The sequence below is a fragment of the Haemaphysalis longicornis genome, unplaced genomic scaffold (genome assembly GCF_048455015.1).
Source record: "Haemaphysalis longicornis isolate Haplotype H1 unplaced genomic scaffold, Haemaphysalis longicornis Haplotype H1 scaffold_2, whole genome shotgun sequence".
Classification (NCBI taxonomy): Eukaryota; Metazoa; Arthropoda; class Arachnida; order Ixodida; family Ixodidae; genus Haemaphysalis; species Haemaphysalis longicornis.
This window is the reverse complement of record NW_027526295.1, coordinates 252,300,045-252,324,014: the sequence shown is the minus strand read 5'-3', so window position 1 is coordinate 252,324,014 and position 23,970 is coordinate 252,300,045. Positions and strand designations below refer to the sequence as shown.

Here is a 23,970-nt window from a genome sequence, read left to right as displayed (position 1 = left end):
ACTGTGATTGGGCCACTAAATTTATAACCTATACATCAACGGCCTAGCGACCGGCATGGAAGATATTTCCAGCTGGTCTGACCGTAGTGGTCTGTTCCTCAACCCACGCAAGTCACTGTATCTACGAATTTCTTGAAAACGAAGACAGGCTGATATGACCTACACGGCCCATGGAACACGCCTGCAGGTGGTCACGGAGGCGAAGCTTCTCGGGGTCTCTTTCAATCGCCGCACTGCACACTGGCTATATCTGCAAAGAGAAAACAGGCTGAGAGTGTTCATAACCCGTACACCAAGGGCAATGCCGCACCATGCCGTCTGTACGCTGTTCACAGCCCTCGAATGCCAGTCTTAGAATACTGTCCCCCATCTGGAGCCCCCACCATACTGACCTTCAAAAGCGGCTCGAGTCCATACAAAGAAGGGCACCAAAGACGGCTTTTCACATTATGGATAATGCGAGCAAAAAAATCCCTACGAGAGGCAGTTACAGATCCTGCGGTGATCTCAACTTGGCAGACGCAGACTCTTCTCCGGACGGGTACTCCTGTGCAAGTTTCTGCATGGCGACTGTCCCATCCCGGAGGGTTGCCTGCGGTGGTCAAGGTGGGACCCATTGAGACTTGCAGCGCCTCACACGTACTAGGGCCTCCTCCTCCTTCTTCATCCAAGCCACCGAGCTATGAAACTCCTTGCCAATCGATGCCAGAGGGCCCAAAGTGTTGTCGAATTCACAGACTTGATGCGGTACAGAGATGCGCGACTAGCTGCTCGGCCCTTTGTAAATAACCCACCTCACCTGTATACATCTTATCATTATCATGTGCCCCATAACGAGCCTCACCTGTATGCGTCTTTCATTATCACATGTCCTATATGTAATTGTTTAACATACAGCTGTGGAGGCGGCCAGCTCTTGGTTGTGCAGGCCTCTGCCTTTCGGCTGCCTCAGGCACGCAGCTGAGGCAGCTGCTTTGAACCTTTGAAAAAAAATTGGGCCCATCTCCCCGCGAGGGGGACTCGAGTAAATGCGTCGCATAGGGGGTGGGTGTATTACGTTAACGTTTAGTGTTTGGGGAGTTGGTGGTAGTGAAAGCGTTGTATCAGCAGCTTCTTGACGTAGTTTGAATGAGTCAAGGATATAAGGCGCGTTCGTAGCCTCCCATTCTGTGTCGGCTTTGTGACGCAGTGGGTAGAGCACCATGTACATTGCGTTCCGCCCGCAGGGTCGAGGGATCGAAACCAGGCGCCGGATAGTATTTTTTTTTATATAGTGTAGGGGTAGGGGTGCGGACAACGACGGTGCGGACTACGATGGACGTCAACGCGGGTGACATGGTGAGTTACTGAAATGCTCTGCATTTAAAACAGAACCTCTGTGAAAACTGTCTTAGGCTCTTCATGATTAAGGGTTATATCTTTCAATATTTAATATTCGTTAACGCCATAACAGCGAGCTCAGACACACCTGATTATAAAATGCCGGCAAGAGGACGAGGCGCCGATATATTTGTAATGTCAGCGTGATTTTAAGCCTTCGAGTTGAATGCGAAACTCGTTCGCAAACGTGGGCAGGCAAAGCGACAGCGACACTACCTTTATTTGGCTCATTTTGTGGCTTCGAACGGATCTGAAGACACAAGTACAAGTCAAAGCCAAGTGTACAAACGTGTTGGTGAGCTTGTCTGCGAGTATGTGCTGGGTAGCTTCGCAAAATGCAGTGAAATCTAGACTGACACGTTGTGTTTGTGCAATAACAGTGCGGCTAAGAGTGTCGTGAAGAGCACTGGAATAATTTAGTTCCCTAGCGAATTTCGGAGGTGTGACGAGTGAAGCTGAAACCATGAAGCGAATCTCGGTCGAAAGGATCCAAGAGTTGCAACAGCACACGCAAGGCATCAGAAACATATGCATACTCGCCCATGTGGATCATGGTTAGTGTCGGCGCTAGTTAACATTGATCCTTTTACACAGTAGAGTGTTTGCGTCGTTCCGATCAGCCGGTGTAATATGCAATTTTTCTCCGGTAACAAATTTATGCTAATAGGTGAAATCATTTCGTTTTGCAGGGAAAACCACGCTGGCAGACTCTCTTGTGGCTAGTAACGGCATTATATCGCAAAAATTAGCCGGAAAGGTTTGTGTCTTTTGTGTCTTTCTTTATTGCAACTGAAGTCGCCCAGCACGGTAATAATCCGTTACCGCATTTGCTTTTGCGTGAACAAAAACGATTGTACACATACCGTAAAGTGTCTATGTTTACCCACAAGTTTGCTGTTATTTAATGTGTCGATTGCTTTGAACTTCGTTATTATTTACATTATCTGGGTTCTCCTTGAGTGTTCGCGCCGCCTGATTAACCACAAAAAAAGTCAAGTACATGTTTTTTTGTCGCAAGTAGCACATGTGTCTGAGTTGCGTTACGCAATACTTTGCGGCAAAAGTGGCCCGACCAAGTGGGTACGTGGTTTAATTACGTACAGAACATGGCTACATCTTTTTGTAAAACATCCTTCCCCTGCGAATTTTGAAAGACTGAGTTCTTTTCTCAGACATAAATTGTGGCTTTAACGTGTTTTTGCAGATAGAGAAGCAGAATTAGTTTTATCTCGCTATGGTCTATGCATGCAGCCTGACCAGGCTAACATGGTTTGAAGCGCAATGGAAACAGATGGGCGGTGAACGTGGGGTAGACAGGACAGGTGCCAACTTCCAACTGGGCTCGTGCCTGTCCTGTCTACACTGTATTCACCGTCCGTGATTTTTCGTTGTGCTTCAAACCATGGGGACTACTCACCAACTAGCCCAGCAAGAAGTTTTACTGACCAGGCTAACCTGTAACGAATATGCAGCGCAAAGCATCTACACCACTACAAATAGCCGCAACTAATGGCGGCTACATCTTGGATTTATTCAATTTTCAGTTGCGCTACTTGGACAGCAGGAAAGATGAACAAGAACGAGGGATCACAATGAAGTCCAGCGCGATCACACTTTACTACCCTAAAAGTAAGTTCACCACATCCTGTGCAAGCTTTTAGAGGGACACCAAAGTGCACAAGCAAGCTGGGCCGATATTGGTAGATTACAGTGTCCTAAATACCACTATACGACTTGCTGCAGCGCGGTTTATTAATGCAATGTGTGAGCCTTTTGTTTTCGCTATGAAATGTGTCAGAGCCAATGATAACATTTGTGCCGTTTTTCTGCCACGGGTGTGGCTTTCTGATGAAAACAGTATTCTTCACAGTTAGCAAAATAATGCTCCTGTTTTAAAAAATTTGGCGAAGTTGTTCTGTCAGGGTTCGATGTGTGTTAAAAAAGGCAGCCCGTGATGAAATGTGCCTGCGTGTAAGTGCACGTGTTTTTCCTCCTGTCATGGTCTGTTTTGCAGCTCTGACCGATGTTGAAAATGCAAACCAGCGTATATGTTGCCTTGATTCTGTTGCATCAAGTCCTTTTTTGTTGTCCTGTACCTGTGTACCTAATATGAATCACTACTAGAGTGGAATAAGGCTTAAAATCAGCACTTCTACACCTTGGAATAGGGCAGACTCTCCTCATAACAAGTGCAACATCATTTTTGTACTGACAGCACCAAATAATTTGCCTGTGACATATTTTCAGGAGACCTCCTAGTCAACCTAATAGACTCACCTGGTCATGTTGACTTCACGAGTGAGGTCATGGCAGCTGTGCGGCTATGCGATGGGGCTGTCATTGTCGTCGATGTGGTGGAAGGTGTTTGTGCACAGGTGAGAATCTCCGTTGCATATTTGTATTACCTGGATGAAACCTTGTATAGGTGCCCTCATGGCTTTTTATGTTATCCGAGATGCAGTCAAGACATTTGAAAGTGCGGCTTTAGCCGTTTGTGGTCCGTTACCGAGCCATGCCCAACACGGCCGTACACGTCCGTAGCGGTCCGCTTTCGGGGTAGCCAGACCTGGGTGTTCAATGTTTAATTTAGCGGTTTTTTAGAAGTGGGTAAAAGGTCCAGCTGTGTTAGTCCGCACCCTTTACCCACTTTTCAGACCAGAACAGCTGGAAAGTGGGTAAAAGGTCTGCACTGCAAAGGGCTAAAATGAAATTGAGGAAGTGCCAAGGGTAGCAGAACCTGAGGTGAAAGCATTCAGTTATAAAACAGATGTGTTGCGAAAGTATGTTTTAAACCGTAACAATGTCTATTTGGCACCTGTTGCTCGACGTACTGCAGAGTCAAGTTGGCTGTCAGCATTTCCATTGTCCGTTTGAGGTGTTTACTGCACGTTCTACTAGCTGGCTGAACTGCAAAGTCCCTCTTAGATCGTTCAGCTCTGAATTGAAGTTCATTCAGTGCTATCCTGGCTCCATTGAAGAAAAACGGCACATATTGTGATGTTTTTATTTACACCGCGAAAAATAATTCGAGAAGTGGGATGGAGAAGGGCCAACTTTAATTATTTACCTCTAAACAAGCGAAGCATCGTGTGTCATCAAACAAAAGCTGATAGGGCTATGAAATGTGTTTTCCATCAGTTAAAACGTGGTATGGCTTTTAATGCCTCCCTAAGAGCCACTGTCATGTGAATATGCTTGGCATCATGCCAGATAAAGTGTGGTGTGCTTTCTGATGTTTAGCATGATTTGTTTATTCATTTTCAGACAAAAGTAGCGCTGCACCTGGCTTGGGCTGAAAACCTGAAGCCATTGTTGGTGCTCAACAAGATGGATCGCCTCATCCTTGAAAAGAAGATGACTACTCTGGATGCCTACATCCACCTTCAACAGATTCTGGAGCAGGCATGTTGATCATGTTGACCGTTTTGTTGCAGGCATTTATTCATAGGTCGGTCCATCAAGCCATGGGGAGAATGATAAGGGTAATGCTTAGAGATAGGAAACAAGCGTCCTGAAGTAGGGAGCGAACTCTGGTGGACGATATCCTAGCTCGAATCAAGAGGAAAAAGTGGGGTTGGGCTGGACACATAATGTGGCAGCTGGTTTACCACGTGGGTAGCCGAGTGGTTGCCGCGAGACAAGGCTAGAAGTAGGGCAAGACCAGTAACTCAATGGAAGGATGAGATACTGAAAATTGTTGGCAAAGAATGACTTCGAACAGAACAGGAGCAGTTGGAAGTCAGTGGGAGAGTCGTCCATGCTGCAGTGGATGTGAAATATGATGAGGGTGGGGATGATGGTGATGATGATAGGGGTGGTGGTGATGATGATGATGATGATTATGAGGAAGAGGCGAAGTTCATATAAATACTGGCCACACTTCAGCAATCTAAAAATACTCATAAGTGCAGTGGCAGCCACAACTATGATGAAGCTCCTGCTGGTATTGTGGAGGGAAGGGCTATGTGAGAGAGCTCTGTGCAAAAAAAAAAGAAATGCAGATATGTCCCCCTTTGAACTCCTTTGTACTTTGCACTCCTTTTGTACTCCGGCTTGCTCTCTCTCAAAGAGGTTACGCACTATGGGTCCCTGTTTGCGGCGGATGGAGCAGCACAGAGGGGTGTCACAGACAACGCACGCTTCAAAACTTCAGGATTTGCTTTTGCTAATGCCATTACTAGCTGATGTGGCAGGAAACAAAGTGGCATAGTGATGGCACTGGGTCCACCGTTTCTGCATTTCCAGGTGAATGCAGTTGTTGGTGAACTTTTTGCTGCCGACGTGCTTGAGAAGACGTCGAACGAAACGTCTGCAAACCCCGCGCCTTCAAGCAAAGATGATGAGGTGAGCCATTCTTCAGGGCTTGTTAAGAGTATAGAGATTTCGAAGAATGAATATGAATATTTTCCAAGCATTGGTTGTAATTGTTGTAATTGTTCCGGCTCCATACAGTCGTACTCACGATAACAAATGACTTTGTGCTGTTGCTCGATTTAGGTGATGGCAGTTCAAGTCAATTTGTTGTATAAATTACTAAGGTTGCAGTTAATTTCTCATGTACTGCTTTAAGTGTAGGGAGGGACGAGGGTATAAGCAACTGAGTTGGAGCCGCGCTGATTGTGAGCGCGCAAAAAGGCACCAACACACTAATGCACAGTATTTCATAGCATCTAATCATGTTGCCAACATGCATACAGCATGGGTGAGATACAAACACAACTTTAGTGGGTAATTATTCAGTGATATTTGGGGCCACCTCTGCTGGCAGAGGGTGCTTGTGTATTTTGTACGCCTTGTTTGCTGCTTTTGTGTTACTGAAATGTGACCTCGTAGTGCGTAAAACAATCCTGTGACTCATTCTGCATTAAGTAGGAAATTAAGGTCAACCTAGTGATACGAGCAAAAATCAAGATGTTGGTTTGTGCACAGTATCATATAACTTTGAGAACCATAACAAAATTTCGTCGACGAAGATTTTTGTTTTACATACTCGCATGCTTAGACTAGGTGAAATTATGTTGTATTAGACTGAAGGAAAACCAAATACTTGTCTTGTAACGTATTGACTGCATTATTATCCCAGGCCGTGGTGTTTGACTGGAACAGTGGTCTTGACGATGCGGACGACTCGACCCTATACTTTTCACCGGAGCAAGGAAATGTGGTGTTCGCCAGTGCCTGGGACGGCTGGGGATTCAGGTAGGCTGTGTGTCCAAACAGCTCTGAACGGCTGAATAAGAGCAGAACTACCTGAGCCTACCAGAGCTGGCCCAAGAATCTGAATATATGCATTTGGTGATTAGTATGAACTTAATTAGCAGTGTGGGCTTTCTTGTCGTGTTGTCATGTGAATCCTCGTTGACTGACTACTCGATATCGGGCACAAATTTGTCGAGACAAACAGTCGTACATTTCCTTGGAAAGTGCCACTAAGCTTTGCGTAATAAATGAAACCTATTGGCGGCACATGTGCCCTAGTGGTGGTGTGGGGTAGTGAGATCATATAGTAGCACCTATGTCATTGACCGCTGTTCTCATCACTTTCTGGTATACACAGTAAGTGTGGCGCATTATCTTTATTGTAAAGTTCTGAGTGAATGCCCTCCTCTGAAACATCGCCCACCCTCTAAACTCGATGGCTTTAGCACCGCTAAGTGAACAAAATAAACGCAAATCATCTATTCACATGTTGATGCGGTCACTTATTTGTCCTTTCCGCGCTTGACCCAAAACTTTGCCCATCTCGGATTTTTTCTTGATATCTCCGCAGTATTGGTTGGTGGTGCGGCCACTTTTTTTTGTAGTTTTTTGCACCTGACCCGAAAGTTCGCCCATCCCATATTTTTCACTTGATATCAGTGTACTTTGGGTGGGCATTGTTTCGGAACTTTACGGTAATTCAGACTCAAAATGAACAGAAACTCTGTGTAGAGTAGACCAAGTTTGATATACACAGTGTTTTTTTTTTTTTAAACGTGCATTTCTACAGCAGGACTTGATGCCAGTTTGGCTCGAATGGGATTCTGCTGTGTGAACTGTGTTTGACCCCCTTGGTTGACTCCTTGTTCCTTGGCTTTCAGCACCTCTCAGTTTGCTCACCTGTACGCCGAAAAGCTGGGTGTGAGGAAGGAAGTTCTGGAGAAAACCTTGTGGGGGGATTTCTACCTCAACATGAAGGCGAAAAGAATCCTCAAGGGGGCTCAGGTTGGTCCATCTTTGCTTGTACCCGTAATGATGTGTGGATTCCTTCTGAGCCGGGATGTTGATTGGGTGAAGCAGGCTCAGATTTGCTTCTAAGTGTTAACAGAAATCTCTGTTCACGAGGGCAGGTGGGATAACTGGGTAATGAATTGTCTTATCTTTAAGACTTCAGGAATTTATCATTGTCAAACTGTCGTAAATTAACTGCCTTGGGCAGGATTACTTGGCAAACTTGTGTATTATTTTGTTCCTTTCATTTAATAAAAATCTTGCACCAAGTAAGCTCAATTTTAAGGAGTGATTGTGTGAGCCTAACCATTTTGTGAAAATACTGTTGTTCAAGTGGAATTATAGTGCCTTCATCACTGGCAAATATTTTTTATACCAGTTTGGGTTGTATAATTGTTGAGATTTTACTTGTGTGAGTTAATAGAGTGATATTTTTTTTTGCAATGCATAGCCTGCCATCCACATTACAGGATTCATAAATACCTCAAGGAGGAAGAGTAGGGAAAAACATTTATAATATCCAAAATATCCAAAAAAGTATTTCAATATCGATGCTGTATGAGGATTCCCTGATACCTTCTTTGGTGCATTGACAGAGGTATATCTCTGAGATATTCCATTAAGTCGGATGAGTAATGTATTTGAGTATCTGCATTTTACGCTCCCAGCACAGGTATCGAGATTTTTGTAATCTGGCAGTCTATTTTAAGTATCTCGGGCCAGCCTTGCTTGTCACTTAATTATACTTTCTTGTCTATGAAAATAAAAATGCAGGTTTTATGAAAATAAAACTTGCATTCTTGAAAGACTGCAATAAGAACATTTTTCTCCAGTTCCAAACGTTTAAAATTGTAGCCCACAATGTTTACCCCTTGAATTTGAAAACATTGTAAAACTCGAAATCGTAGAACTGTGTGTGTGTTGTGCAATGTTGAGTGGCTAGCATTCTCTTTCAACTGTAGTGCTGTTCCCGCGTAACTCATTGCGAGTCGGTGTTCCACTTTTTTTTTTGTCTTTACAAGGCCAAGTGCAAGAAGCCTTTATTTGCTCAACTCATTCTGGACAATATCTGGGAGGTCTACGATGCTGTCTGCGCTAGACGGTGCGTACCATTAGCCTTTCTTTTACACTGCTGTGACCTGCTCATCAGCAATAATGCTACTGAATGTGCAGCTTTTATATAACCATCAGTGAAGCTGTGTCACACTTGATTTGGGCAGGTTGTTTGAGTTATCCACTACAAAAATATGACCCACTGGACAAAGCCAGCTTCAAAGCCACTTCATCTCACTCTGGTGTCAAGTATTCATCCTACCAGTTGCACACTTTTCCTGTGCTTTATACTTGGGTTTTGGGTCAATGATATACTAATGCAAACTGAGAGCCTGACTTTTTCTTTCTTTTTTTTTTCTCTTGTCACTAAAGCTGATCTCTTGTCACTCAAGAAAATGCAGCCATTTATGTGAACATTGTTCATTTTGTGGGTGTGCAAATAAACAGTGGACCGCTTTTTGCATTTGGAAGTGAGACCACGGTGCCTCCCGCTTGTTTCATTTTTGCAGTGACAAAGTGGCCGTAGAGAAGATCACCAAGTCTCTCGGTGTGACCCTGACAGCGCGGGATACCCGGCACACTGACCCTCGTGTCCAGCTTCAGGCCCTTTGCACTCAGTGGCTACCACTTGCCGACGCTTTCTTGGGTAAGCTGCTTCACTGTATTCAATATGGCCTGTTATGGAGCTGTGATGCGGTTTCTGTAACGCGGGAGTCCTGGCCTGTTGGTTCACAATTACTTTAGTAAACAGGCCTGTGGAAGAATGCTACAGAGAGGGGAGAAACAGATAACACAAGGACAGTCACTGGACTTACCACAATTTGCTATTGGAAGAGCTCCCTCAAATAGATTTTCCCCGAAACAGCGTAGGCACAGAAGGGACACCCCTCTCGCCTCCTCACACTCAATACAGAAGATGCTGCACTCGCATACATGTTGTCCTATGCCCCGCACTTCGAAACGTGATTTCTTCATCACTTAAAAACACTAATGGTTCACTGGTGCATTTTTCTCCTTCTTTCGTTATTAAAAAAGCCTCCAGCTGCTCTCGCTCACGCTTCGATGCACCTCTCCCCACACTGCCCACATGTTTCAAATCCCGAGTGCAATTCACTGATGCATGTGCTGCACAAAGTGCAGTGTCAAACATGGTCATATTGCTACCTTACTGAGGCTGGTGCTCGGGGTGTAACATCGATAGTTTATGTCTGTATGCTACTTGTAAATGTAATTAATGCATGAAGGCAGCTAGAGATAATTTCTGTAAAGTTCAGCATCATTATTTATGGCCTGACCCTAACAGAGCATTCAAACTTTATACAGTCGAACCGCGTTATAACGAAGTAGTGTCGGGGCAGTAATTTAGTTCGTTATATCCGATATTTGTTGTAGCAGTAGTATAGCTAAAAATCAGTTCAGACCAATTGGTAATCTGGCTGCCGCAAAAATCCTTTTTGCAGAAACATATTATTTTAGTCTTCAAACACCAGTATAAACAAGACAGCCCTTATCCTCCTCCTTGTGGCGGTTCAACCTCAATTAACCAGAGCATGAAATGGGAAATTACAACCGAACAAGGTTCATTTGGCAAAGCAGGCCTGCGTTCCTATTTTTTCAAGGAAGGATGTGATCTTTGTCTGGTGGCCATCACAGCACTGAGCAGGACGAAGTCTTCCACAGCGTCCACGAACAAAGTTGCCTTTCTACTTCTGCAGTTTCGGACACCGGGAGTTTTTCCAAGTCGCTTCTCAGCCTACTGGTCAAATATTTCTATGTTATATCAGATAGTGCGCGCAGCTCTCTTAGTTGCACTTTCGTTATAAAAGAAAAGGTGTCATTAAAATGAAGCGTGACCGACCAAAGTTTGTACAGTAAAACCTTGTTACAAGAGACACTGTTACAAGAGACACTTGGTTATAAGAGACATGTGAATGAAAACGGTTTGGTTGATTTTCCTATGTTTGCCATGTTAGCAACATTGCATACAAGAGACCAGTGTTGTACACGTTCCTCCGAAATAGAAACGAAAGCTCGTTCCTCGTTCCTTGCCAATTTTGAAACGAGTTCCCGTTACAAGTTCCTTTATTGCGAAAGGAACGCGTTCCAGTTCCACATCGAAAATTGGAACGTGTCGTTACATTAACGTTACAATTAGGTTTTTAAATGAAAATATAGTGTCGGATAATCCTGGGTCGAAATTAAGTGAAACATATAAAACTCACATCGAAATACGTATATTATACGAGTATTAACACCACCGGCAGCAGATTATCTGGAGATAAAGATAATCAAAAGACGCTCCTAGGCGAATTTTTTCAGGGAGCATCGAACTCCAGACGGCTCGAGGACATTTCGGTGCAGGATATTTCGGTGCGGAAATTTCGGTGTACGGATATATCGGTGTACGGACAGATCGGTGTACGGGCGTTTCGGTGCATGCACATTTCGGTGTACGGACATTTGTGTGTACGGACATTTTGGCGACCAAATTATCCGGTGCTTGCCTGTCTCCGACAGCCGCTATATTTTTATTTCCGCTTAACGTGGGTTACGGACAACAATCTGGAGCAGTGAATTTATTTTTTTTATTGATGCCATGTTCGATCGTTGCCAGGAATTTTCGAAATTCTACATTCATATATTTTTGTTTAATACCTCTTCCTGGGGACACCTTATGCAGCCGATGGAATTCTTTAGCACACGTTTTTTTTTTCATTTATGACAGGTTGTTAATTTAGATTCGCTCTTTTTAGCTAAGACAATTACCCGTGTTTACGATGGTCTACCGCCTCTTTTGTATTTTTTAAAAATTACACACCCTCCAATTACATGAACACTCTCAATATCCAAAAAGTAACAAACATTAGCTAGCCCCCCAGAATGAATAAAACCTTATGAAGAGTATTATGTAGGCAGGGCTGCCTTGCTAAAATGAAGTCGCAAACACTGGTCTAGGATATTGTCGGGGAGGAAAAACGGGCCTTTTGGAAAACAGCCGCAGGTTCTAATGTCCTAAATGCTGATTACGCGCGTACCGGTTGTGCATACGAATTCCACCCATTCTGTTCGGGACAACCAACCTTCGTTTAATGTTTACAAGCCTACATTTACCACATTTTAATTCTTCGTTCTAGCGCTCCCCCCCCCCCTCCCACCTCCCGCCTGTACGCTCGAATCTCGACCAGATTTCTTTTTCAGCCATGTTATTTTCGGCTTCCCCCGAAAATCCTACTGGCGTGGAGGAGTTCACGGTCTCCGAAGCGTCACCGCGGTGATTTTTTTTTATTTGTTATTTAGAACAGACTGCTAGCCTCTTAGTGGAGGCTTTTGCAGGAATTGGGTGATACATTCAGAACAATGACATAGCACACTTCGCGTTTAAAACAGAGAAAAAGCTTTACATTCACCATGGGCGCACGAAACCTCTATAATGTGACACAAAAAGCCACCCAAAAAGCCGCTGAGAACACAATGGCCACTATCGTTTGCTGGCTACGCCCTTCCGCGCGTCGCGGTCATATCGGCGGCGCCCCCACCCTAGGAATCGCTCTTTCTGCGCCTTCAGTCGCCTCCTTGGGAATTAACTCATCAAGTCTCGCATATCATGGACACCCCAATAATACATCGCTTCCTCCCATTATAATGAGCAAAAAAAAAAAAAAGAATAGGCTAGTGTGACGAGAGCGGCAACAGTCGTCTTCAAGTTTTCGAAGTCCAGTCGACGCAATGGTGAAGCACAAGTGACACCCCTCTCTCTCTACTTAGGGGGATGATTGCCGGCGGGGCTCAGCTTTCCCCTCGCCTAAGTACCGCTACCGTAAGTGCGATCGTTGGTTTGCTAGTTTTAAGTAGAACTGACACCGAATGCAACGAAGGCGAGATTGACTGAGAATCATTAAAACGAAATGCACACGCGCCTAATCGACCTCGTTTTTCTGTTGTTTTTTCGCAGAAGTTTTTCTGGGGGGGGGGGGGGGGGGAATAGACTAAAAGCAGCGGCGTATTGCACCGTTGGGTGAAGTGAAAGGAAAGCGCTTGGGTAACACTTAAAGTATAAGGGTTGTTCCCATGAATGTTGAAATAACAAAAAATGGTTGAACAGATCCAAATTAACAGCGTGAATTTTTACCATCTGCTACAGAAATTGGGTTTCACGTGGCAATGCTCCGCCAGGGTTTAGCGTTCGTTTCCACGAACGGCGGCGCAAGCACAAGTTTCGAAGGTAAAATCATATCAAGTCACGAAATTACAATATTAAAGCTAAAATGTTCAAAGAATGCCTGGGACATCCCCCCACTCAAAATGTGTGGGCCAAGAGGCCGTGCACCAAAATGTCCGTGCACACAAATGTCCACCCCGAAACGTCCTGGACCGAAATGTCCGACACAGAAATGTCCGGATCCCGTTTAGCAGTCCGTCCGTTTCGTTGGCTACGTTGTTACCGGGTTGACCGGGACTGGTCTGCTCCTGAGCGCGCGGAAGGGCGAGTAGGAAGGGTGCGGAGGCACGGACATGGCGAAGGCAGGCCCGCGGAACTAATCCCCCTACCGCGACGAATGCCCAAGTGCCCAGCCAGGTCCGGGACAAAACAACGCATACGACAGAACGGGCGGACTGCTAAAACTCTCTATTCTTTCCCCGCCAGGGAATAATTCTATCGGCCAGACGCGCATTCTGGCCTCCCCAGAAAAACGATGAAGGCTGAAAAGCATTCTCGCGGCTACGCTATTCACCCGTCGCACCCAGTGTAAGCAACCAGCATGAAAGCAAGCACAAGCTGCGGCCTGCTGCGTGGTTATTCTTCTTCCTTTGACCTTCGAGGAAGCACGTACAGCTGAAGGGTGGGCAAACTGACCATCTTATAGGAAGAGAAACGCAGTAGCGCTTTGTGGATTTTTGTACTCGAGCCTTGGCATCAAAAAACAGCCAAATCATAGCGATGTAACGGCAGGAACGCCGTTCCTGCCGTTCCTTCAAAAACGTAACGTGTTACCGTTACAGTTCCACCGACCCTTAATGGAACGGTGGCGTTCCTCCGTTCCTCCAAAAAGGAACTAGTTCCAGGAACGCCGTTCCTTGTAACGCCGTTCCGTACAACACTGCAAGAGACGTTGGTTACAAGAGACATGTTTCTTCGATCCCCTGAGTGTCTCTTGTAGCGAGGTTTTACTGTACTTAGTTCACTGCAGCCGATAATTCGTTATATCAGTGTTCGTTATAATGAGGTTAAACTGTAGATGCATTAGAAGTCACGTCACTAGTGTACAGTTTGTTCCATACACTTGGCTTGATTCGTGGCCATGTCTTTTGTTTGCTCTCGACCTGATAGAGATGACGATGCTGATCCCAAGCCCTGCTGAGCTTCCCGAGGTCCGTGTGGAGTCCTTGATGTGTCCCCCTTCTCGGTCCTTTGACTCCTTACCGGAAGAGACACGAAAGCTCAAGAAAGGTATTGTGCTTGCCAACTTCCCTGTCAACCTTCGTCCGTGGGTCTCTTCTGGTTCTTTCTTTTTTTTTTCCCTTTATATAGGCAGATGCGTTCTTTAGAGAAAATTGCATTTTAATCACATGGAAAATTTATTGCTTGTAAAGCGGCTTTTCTTTCTGATGTTATGCTTGTTTGGAGTAAGTTATTGTCTTGTGTGTGTTTCTGGGTCGCATATCATTAATGAAACATTTTTTCACAACAGCTTTTCTAGACTGCTCGTCAAATGATGATGCACCTGTTATTGTCTGCATCTCCAAAATGGTCGCTGTGGAAACAAAGCTGCTTCCGGAAAATAGAACAAGGTTTGCCCGATTACTGTTTTTAATCTGCTCTAATTTCTTCTGCGTATCTGTTGCTCTCACTTGCTACTATGGGAGCTATGGGCCAATTTATCACCCACGTAATTGCACGTACTACAGTCAAATCCCGCTGCAGCGAAATTGACGGGACGTGCGAAAAGCTTAGTTGGAGCGGAAATTCATTTAGGCAAAATCTGCGCGAACATACCACAGAAGGGCAACAAAAATAGTCCTGTATATCATCCGCATCATTGACTGCATATTGCAGTGTTAAGAAAAAGGCGTGCAATTATGCCATGTTTATTCGATAACAAATGTACCAATGGTTATCTGTTTTTTTACCTGCACGTAAAGAGGGAGAAATCCAGTCGAAAAACATATTGCTGTACAATAAGGAGTGTCTACCTATCTACCGAGCTGATTACTTGCACATAGCTGCTAGGCCGCAGCCCCCTTCTTGCTTGTGGCAGGAGCGGCGTCCGTTATCTTATCCTATGACTCGGCATGGTGGCATCTCACCTTGGCAGGCGAGCCGTGCACATTAATTTATCCCTACCGCGCACTCAGTCACGATTAAAATAGGATGACGCAAGTTCAAGACTAAATATACGAAAACATTATTTTTGCTCTTGACTTTGAAGAGTGGCAGAAGAAAAACTGCAAAGACAGCTGCTCACAACGCATACATGACTGTGCAGCACCAGTAGGGCACATTCGCGGGGTGCGATTTCAACTGGATACGATTTGTCTGTAAGTCCGGCTTAGCGAACAGGGCCTGCGGGTCGTGTAAAGACGGCCAGCCGCATCGTTATCACCAACAAACAATGGCGTCCATCTACGGGTTTGTTTTTGTTGATGGGGGGCGGTGTGGGCCAACGGTGCACATTTTCAGTGAAACTAAGTGCCCTGAATGTATGAAAAGTTACAGACGGCTGGCGTTATGCGCATTTTATTGTGAAGTAAATGTTCAACCCCAGCCCCGCTGAGCAAAAATTTCGTTGAAGCAAAAACAAGCCAGACAAATGGTTCGTTGTGGCGAGGACTTTGTTGCATTTACTTCTATGGCTAGCTGACTGGGAATCGGAAATATTTCGTTGAATCGGAAATTTTGTTGAAGCGGAGTTCGTAGCAGCGGGGTTGAACTGTATTGCAATTTTGTTTGATTCAGCATTGTGCTGTATATCGCGGAATAGACGAAGATTAGAGAGCAGCAGTTGCAAAAGTAGCTCCACAAAAGGCAGTGTTTTTCTTCTGTGGCACTAGCATGTTTTTCTGCCTTTTTACATTCCAATAAAATAGAGTGCATGTGCAAATCTGTGATGCCCTGTAAAAAAGTGCTTGCAGCATAGAAATGTGAGTATGCGTACCTTATTCGTATCAAACAGGCACGAATGGCCAAATGATGTAAAACCTTATTTGAAGCAACAAAACTCCATTGAATGTTTAATTGACCAAACTTCATTAAGGTCGTTGTAGGAATTGCCTTTAAATCCAGTGCGAAATAGCTCAAGTTGCATGCATTCTAGGTCACTTGTTCTGTGTACCGTGTCCTGTCTTGGGACCAAGCAGGGCTGCTATCAAGGTTTTAGATTATATTGTACCCAGCAAACTATTATTTACCACCTTGTTGCCTACTAGGACATTTGTTTTAGTCTTACAGATATTGCACACATTGATTAATGCTTCCTGGCTCATTTCAGGCTACGTAGGTTGAAATCGTGCCACTCTCTTACCACATTTGTGCTTTCTGTAGATGCTAGCAGTGTCCTGCCCCACAAGAAAAAGGCTTGTTTGTAGTCTCGTTATTTGTAAAATTACATTCTGTAGCAAGTAAATAAGTCATCATTAATGCCACAAAAAGAAAAGAAACAAGAAATGATGCATTGTGCAGGGGTGATCCAGCTGCACCATTTGTGCCATTTTGCTACAATTGTACTCTCCTGCGCCCTGCTGCGCCCAGTGGTGTTTTACTTGCGCCAAATGCTTCGAACCGCTTGGACAAACCCGGTCTTTTGGCCGAGAGTTGTGCAGTCAAACCAGCTGAAGCGAGCGACGATCATTCTCCTACTAGTGCTATGGTTCCTTGGTTGGCAACATGGAGGAAGCGGTGCATTCGATTATTCGGTTGCCCCAGCAGTGCTCCGCTCATGGTGCAGCCATGGTACCACTATGTTTTTGTAATCATTACTTAGGGAAACGCCTATCATCTGCTTCACTTGCAGTGGTGTGTTAAGGCTGTGGGGGCACAAATTTTTGGTGCTTTAGTTTCAAGCTTCAGAGTCTACAACTGTGGGGAAGTAATTAGCGTTGCTTTAATGGTTGCCAGGCTTATGTTCAGATAAGTGAAGCTGCAATGTAAGTTTTGTGCTGCTCCCAAGCTGCTCCAAAATCAAGCTCTGGTACAATAGTGCTCCAAAATAACATTTCTTCAGCTCCAAAAATTGCTCCAATAGTTCAAATGGCTGGATCACTCCTGATTTTGCCTAAGGGCACCACAAGTACACACCTGGAATGAACCTTTATAATGAGGCCTTCCAAGTTACATTGCAACTTTGAGTGTCACCCTAGTTTGGCAGCAGACTTGTCATTTAGTTTGCAAACACTGCCAAGTTTCGAGGTGCCTTCGAAAAAGGTTGTCACTGAACGATTGCATTGCGTCCTCGGGTTTCTTCCAGGGTGCTGAGCATGGAAGAGATTGCACGCCGACGAGAGCAGGCACGGCAACGCCACGCTGAACGAATGGCAATGGCCGCGACAGCTGACGCAAGCTCTTCTGACGCCTTGAAAAACGGACATGCCTGTACGCACTCCTGTTCAGAAGCAGCCTTCATGTTGTCTTTCTCGTGCGCTGCAAATATGTGATACATGTTGCATGGGGACAGGGCGATCAAAAACGTGTGATAAGGCCCTAAAAAAGGGCCTTGCGATTTGCTTGAGAAAGAAAAGGTTGGGATAACAATTTGCAGCACATTTGACGGGGCTGCAGCAGCTGTGAGGCTTTAACTAGTTAATGCACTCTGCTTATTTCTTTTCCTGGTTTTTGTTTTTCTTTGTTCTGTTTTGTTGGAAGAAACAACATCCCAGCTGTTTCTCAAGCCTTTGCACTGCACGTTGAGTGTAGTTACCAGAGAAGAAACAATTATAAAACCTAGGTATTTTGCTATGTTTAATTCTTAGGCAGAAACAAACAAAAAAAAAATTCTGGCATCTTCACACCAGCTGAGAACAACATAACATAAGCTTCATATAAAAGTAACATCCAAAAATTTTTCTGCATGATAGCCAAAGTCCACTGATTGAACAGATTAATTCAAACCTCATTAATTTTAGTTCGCATGATTTTAAATGATGATTAATTTGAACGATCCCATCAGTTCTGGCAAAAGCATGCTTTTTTGTATAGGAGAAATGTCATGCTAATTTGACCTCATTTGAGTGGCAGAGATGCACTACGGTTAATCTGAACAAGATTCCCTGTTGTCACAGGCTTCCTTTTCACCAAAGAGCAATTTACAAGGTGAGGAAAGTAGGCAAAGGAAATGCTGTTGAGCGGTGATTATTACTGATTATTTTATGCCAGGTTTCATCTATATAGGTGCATTTTAAGCGTCAGCAAGCCTTTTTGTTTCCTCATGCATGCTGAAACGAATCACTGCAAAGCATTGACAGTGGAAAGGTTGCCATGCAGGCTGAATATATTTTACCTTAGGTTTCCTGGTGCCGAAATTTTTGTGTTCCCCTATGTAAGGTACTTGTAGATTGCAGGTGTGTACTTTTCTAAAAGGCGTTACCCACGGATCACCATTCGTGAACCACAAGAGTACACTTGGATGCCTAACGATGTTTCCATTATATTCTCACCTCGAATAGTTCAATGCATACAGTGTGCTTGCCAAGTTACCTGTAATTATCAGCATCAACTCTAAGGATCATATACTTAGGTCACTTAGATCCGGTATATATTTCTGATAATGGGCATATCGGACTGTGCCACAACCAAGGGGAGTCCATTTGTTCGAACTCCAGTTTATTTGAATGCATTTTTTATTTCCTCAGAGTCTGCATTAGGGAAGCTCAACTCTGTAACTTAACATTTGTGCTGCAAGAAATTGTTTTTTTTTTTCGTGTTCCCAAGGGCGCTTTTTTGGCTTGGAAATAAAGCAGTAGTCATCTGAATTATTACTAAAAAAACGTTATCCACTTTCTTACATTCCCACTTTTTGTGCTTTTTCCCCCCTTTCTTTCGCCCTTCAAAGTACCAGCTCAAGAAGAGGCCACTTTGGAGGAGAAAGATGAGAATGACTCCACCTTCATAGCGTTTGGCCGTGTGTTCAGTGGCACACTGAAGCGATGCCAGCAAGTGTTCGTGCTCGGGCCCAAGCACGATCCCACAAAGTTTCTTGAGAAGGTCAGTCAGCGCTGCCTAACCCCTTTCTCCCCTTTGCCCCATCGATTTGTCTGGTGTTGTTACCATCACTTAGTACTCTCTCTGCCCTTGACATCGTGCAGGCTTTGACCGTGGACCCCACCCTGCGGCTTAAAGACCTGGGGCCGGAAGAGCATGTTACCATAGCAACCGTGGAAAAGCTCTACCTGCTGATGGGCAGGGAGCTAGAGGAGCTCGAATGTGTTCCTGCTGGGAATATCCTTGGTATGTTCTCGTGGTACCTGATGTCGGTGTTGCATGTCAGTGCACTTTTTTTTTCTAGTTAGAACCGCGTCATAATAAAAATGAGACTGAATTTGGTTTGTGGGTAGTGTGTTTCTACACGGCCTCTGCAGCAGACAGAATGAATTAATGTTTGCGGGTGTTGGTCCGTGGTGCCCAAAAATCGAAGCATCTTATAAAACGATACGCAGCTTTGATATTTTAAAATTGATCTGGAAAAGGCCTTGCTTCAAGTATTTTGAGGATACGGACATGTGTGGATGTGGTGTCTATTTAACATTTGCTAGGTTTCAAACAACAGATAGAACAGTTTCGGGCTTATAAAGCAGACAGTTGGGTAGTAATTTTACCTGTGTGGGTCTACAGTAGACGACCGATTTTTCGGAGCTGGAGGGGAACGGAAAATAGTCCGAATAAAAGAGGAGTCTGAAAATTCCGTAAGCCGCAAGAATGAACTTTATTTCATTTAAATAGGACTGAAAAAGTTGCAAATGGTCCCTTGCCTTAAATTTTTCCTTCTTGTAAGAACGTCTTCTCGTATCTCTGCTGGTGTCATGTTAAACATTGGACAACACCAAGGCTTTGGCAACGTCTTGTGTTGACGGTCGCGAGCTGTCGGGAGTGTCGAACCATGTATGACCCGTTTCCGGCTTCCACTATTGCTCCCACCGCGGGCTACATGCAAAATTATGTCCTCTAAGATAAAAGTTTGTTTACCCGGTGGGAGTCAAGCCAATCCCCATCCCCATCCATACCGAAACTAACCAGAAAGCTTAGGATACAAAATGGCGGGTTCCTGGAGTCCCACTGTGGCTTTGTTGTGGAAAATTTTCTCTGGAAAATCGAACCTCTGGCTTTATTTTGTCCGAAATATCCGTTGTTCGTATACATTACTCCTATGGTAAAACTGGCAGTTTCTCGGGAAAGTCCAGAACATCCAGCAAGTTGGAATTTTCGGAGTCCGAAAAAATGGTCGCCGACTGTATATGTCGTGGGACTAGTCTAGCTCGCTTATAACAAACAGATTGGGAAATGGAAATCAGTTCATTGTATCCATTTTTCACTATGTCTGAACATAAAATGTATGCACACAAATGGTAATGGGAAATGAAAATTTGTACTTTATAGCCTAGATTTCGTCAAAACTGAGTTTGCTATAAGGGGGCTATACTGTATGTTTTTAATCACCAGGCAACAGAGTGTTGTGAGCTGCCACTGTATTGGCCAGTGGGGTGCTGAAAAGGGACACGAGTTTGCATCTACATTGCGGAGACCAAGTTCAAATTTGCTGTGATGGTTTAATATGTTTCTCTTTATTGTTTATTGTGTTTACTCAAATCTAACGCACCCTGGATACTAGCGCGCACCTGATTTGGGGACCACAAAAAAGACAAAAACGCAAAAGTTTCCTGCACAGGACAAGCGCCGTTAATGGATGCAAGAACTTTAGGTGTTATTGGGCTGGTTGACTCTCATCACCCTCCAGCCACAACATACTCCATAATAAACCACCCATGAGGGCCGCCCTTCCAAATTCTAGTCACGAAAACTCGGAAAAATATCTTTAAGATGTCATGGAACGACAATCCCTCAGTAGAACTAAGTATAGACAAGAGGGGGCTAAGTATAGAAAAGCAAGATAGCTGATTTCAGATAGCAAGCCCTCGCGGCTAAGTATAGAAAAGTGGGGGCTTGCTATTTGAAAAGGAGTGTTTGCTATCTGCTAGCTTCTATTTTTAACTTTTACCTGCACAAGAAGCACTGGCAAGGCCGTGCGGAGCCTTTCACACGGGCTGCACATGACCTTTGCGCCTTCCTGATACAAAGGAAGGCACAGTGCACAGTTTGACGAAGGACGGACAGATTTCTGTGGTGTGTATACGGACCACCAACTTGCCCAACTTGCCTTCTGGATAATTCACCGGCACGCCGGTTGCCCACACCACCCACCAGGAGGATACGTGCATGTGCATCCTTTTTTGTGCATGCGTGGGTGTGTTCTCCTCATTCTGCGCGAAGACATAAACCTCTTTTGAAACTTAATTTTCATTTTGGCGTTGCCATGGGTTTTGCAATCTTTGACGCTTAGCTGGCATTACAGTTGCCTTGCTAAGCTGGTAATGCATGATAAGCAACCACTAGCGCGGGTTCGGCTGGTACTTGATGCTAATGCGCATGCGATTTCGGGGCGCATTTTTCGGGAAAAAGGGTGTGCATGAGAATCGAGTGAACATGGTAATCCAACTGTGCTGTACAACTGAGTGTGATGGATTGCTACGTGATGAGTATATGAGCAGCTATGCATTCAGAGAAAAGGACATAAATGAAGTGATGTGGGGTGAATGAATCAGGAGACATGGATTTGGCTTGCAGGAGTGCAGAGTTTAAAAGGTAATGGGAGACCTTAAAAAGGGGGGGGGGGTTTTATGTGACGTGACTGTAGTGGAAGGGTGTGACCAGTTGAAACATATCTTATTGATGGCTCTGGTAGTTCAAGTAATGTTTGAAAAAGGCAGCTGTCATTACCACCTCTTGTGTAAGATGTAGCTATTCAGTTAACAGCCCTTCTACTACAAGGACAATTTTTTTTATCGAGTTTCTCCTAGCAAGTGATTCACCCGGGTATTCACATGGCGATTCGTATAACACTTTTGTTGCCGCTGGTGTTTGGGGGGGAGGGAGTGTCGCCAAAAGAAGTGTGGAAATCGCAAACGGCAAGTGGCAGCGTCATGCCTCATGAATCGTTGTGTCAGTGACACTTGAATGCTTGTTAAAAATTTTGTGAAAACTAGCGACTGGCACAAAACCCCAGCATGTCATTGCACTGTGCTTATTTGTCTTGCGGTGTCACGCAGGCATCGGGGGCCTGGAAGAGCATGTGGTGCGGACGGCCACCCTGTCAGACGTGGTGGCGTGCGCTCCCTTTGCGGACATGCGGGGCTTTATGATGCCCATCCTGCGCGTGGCCCTGGAGCCCCGGCGCTTGGCCGACATGGCCGCCCTGGTGCGGGGCCTCAAGCTGCTCCACCAGGCCGACCCCTGCGTCCAGGTGCTGCTGCAGGAGACCGGGGAACACGTGCTGCTCACCGCGGGGGAGGTGCACCTCGAGCGGTGCCTCAACGACCTCACCCAAAGGTGGGAGAAGATGCACGGGAACCTTTGGTGGCCTTATGCATTGGAGTCGGTGGCATCGGGGGATGCTGCTTGACTAAATGCTGTGCTCACTAAAGAGAGCACAGATGACTATGGTAGCCAGCTCCTTTTATGTGCTGCTTTCAGTCTGTCTTGAGGGTAGTTGTTACCGTTTAGCATTACTTATGCTTATTTCCCTGCCACATGTTGACCTGCTAGAGCACACTTCCTGCAGTCTTTGTTGCAAAGATGCTTTGCAGCAGCATCAATGCAAGCTTGTCTCTGCACTGTTATGATCGCAAACTTGAAGGAATTTCGGTCTCAACTCTAGTAAAGATCACATCAATTTTTCATGTCTTTCTTTGCCCTGTATTGCAAGTCTCCTTCCTTGAACTGCCGTTTTCATTCCTGTATAAGAAAAAATTGTTATGGTGACGTCTATAGGCAAAGAGTACGTTTAGGTCACTTAAAAACTGAAACTAAAGCGTGGCAAACTGTTCGCATGGCGACGCAGTGAAACATTCCCCTCGTGAGGGGCACGATCAAATGCAGAGCATTTCCGGGGGCGCACGACGTTAAGTAGTTTGCGTTACGTTAATGTTGTTGCACTTGTGGCAACTGCTGACGAGAGAGCGCTCGTCAGCAGTAATTTGGATGAGTCAACGATATAAGGCGCGTTCGTAGCGTCCCATTCTGTGTCGGCTTTGTGGCGCAGTGGGTAGAGCGCCATGTACATTGCGTTCCGCCCGCAGGGTCGAGGGATCGAAACCTGGCGCCGGATAGCATTTTCTTTTATATAGTGTAGGGGGAGGGGTGCGGACAACGACGGTGCGGACTACGACGGGACAACGCGGGTGACATCGTGAGTTACTGAAATGCTCTGCATTTAAAATGTGTTGATTATAGCTTAGTTATACCCTCATTACACTAATAATGAAACTTTGGGTTGAGGTCACCACATGAGATGAAAGTTGCCCCTATATAAAATATGATATCACCACTGAAGCTAAAAGTCGCAGGATAGCTTCTGTATGTTTGTTTTATGCCAAATAAAAATTTTGGCGTACCCTTTTTAGATGAGCCTTTGCTTTTCTACAGGCTAGTACTAAAGCATGCATGAAACATTGTAAATTGCAGTTTTCCTGTTGAAAATTGCTGAATATTTAGTTTACAATTTATCGCTAATAAAACGAAAATGATATTCGCTTCATATCAGATCTGAAACCGAGAATTACTTTCCCTTGTTGGTTAGACAAGAATTAAAGAAAGGGAGTGTCCTCCTCATTCACTGCCATTTCTTGACAGGTCGCGTTCATGCGTCTCATTTTCTCACTTTTCCACCCTGCCTTGCAGGTTTGCCAAGGTGGAAATCAACGTTTCAGACCCCATCATACCCTTCCGGGAAACCATAGTGGAGCCACCCAAGGTGGACATGGTGAACGAGGCCATAGAGGACAAGAACCTCATACAGAGGACACAGAAAGATGTAAGTCCAATTTACTTCCCTGTGGGTAACACCAATGACAATCGCTTTTAGTGTGCAGAATGTGTCAGCATTGTTTTTTAAAAAACTATCATCAGCACAAAGGGAGCCAGAAAATTGTTTGTGATTGCAGCACCTTCACAAAAGGGAGAGGCAGGTGATTCAGTGTTGGTGTCCTTTACAAAGGGCTGTAACGTGAAAGTCCACTGTCATTTTTTCATCTGGTTCCGCATACTGTGCGTACTTCCCACATTGA

At 44.9% G+C, this 23,970-nt stretch overlaps 1 protein-coding gene across 1 annotated transcript in view; it reads left to right on the top strand.

Moving 5' to 3' along the window:
• The first annotated feature begins 1,635 nt into the window (after positions 1 to 1,635).
• Positions 1,636 to 23,970, top strand: part of LOC144170388 (elongation factor-like GTPase 1) — a 168,258-nt gene continuing 145,923 nt past the window's right edge. The window contains exons 1-17 of the mRNA XM_077700159.1: positions 1,636 to 1,934; positions 2,070 to 2,137; positions 2,925 to 3,009; positions 3,628 to 3,755; positions 4,645 to 4,782; positions 5,626 to 5,724; positions 6,464 to 6,579; positions 7,461 to 7,584; positions 8,613 to 8,692; positions 9,153 to 9,289; positions 13,973 to 14,092; positions 14,334 to 14,433; positions 17,106 to 17,230; positions 18,687 to 18,838; positions 18,940 to 19,081; positions 21,955 to 22,234; positions 23,585 to 23,717. Of these exons, the coding sequence (XP_077556285.1) occupies positions 1,844 to 1,934; positions 2,070 to 2,137; positions 2,925 to 3,009; positions 3,628 to 3,755; positions 4,645 to 4,782; positions 5,626 to 5,724; positions 6,464 to 6,579; positions 7,461 to 7,584; positions 8,613 to 8,692; positions 9,153 to 9,289; positions 13,973 to 14,092; positions 14,334 to 14,433; positions 17,106 to 17,230; positions 18,687 to 18,838; positions 18,940 to 19,081; positions 21,955 to 22,234; positions 23,585 to 23,717 (2,118 nt within the window). The 5' untranslated portion in view covers positions 1,636 to 1,843. The remainder of the gene's footprint in view (positions 1,935 to 2,069; positions 2,138 to 2,924; positions 3,010 to 3,627; positions 3,756 to 4,644; positions 4,783 to 5,625; positions 5,725 to 6,463; positions 6,580 to 7,460; positions 7,585 to 8,612; positions 8,693 to 9,152; positions 9,290 to 13,972; positions 14,093 to 14,333; positions 14,434 to 17,105; positions 17,231 to 18,686; positions 18,839 to 18,939; positions 19,082 to 21,954; positions 22,235 to 23,584; positions 23,718 to 23,970) is intronic.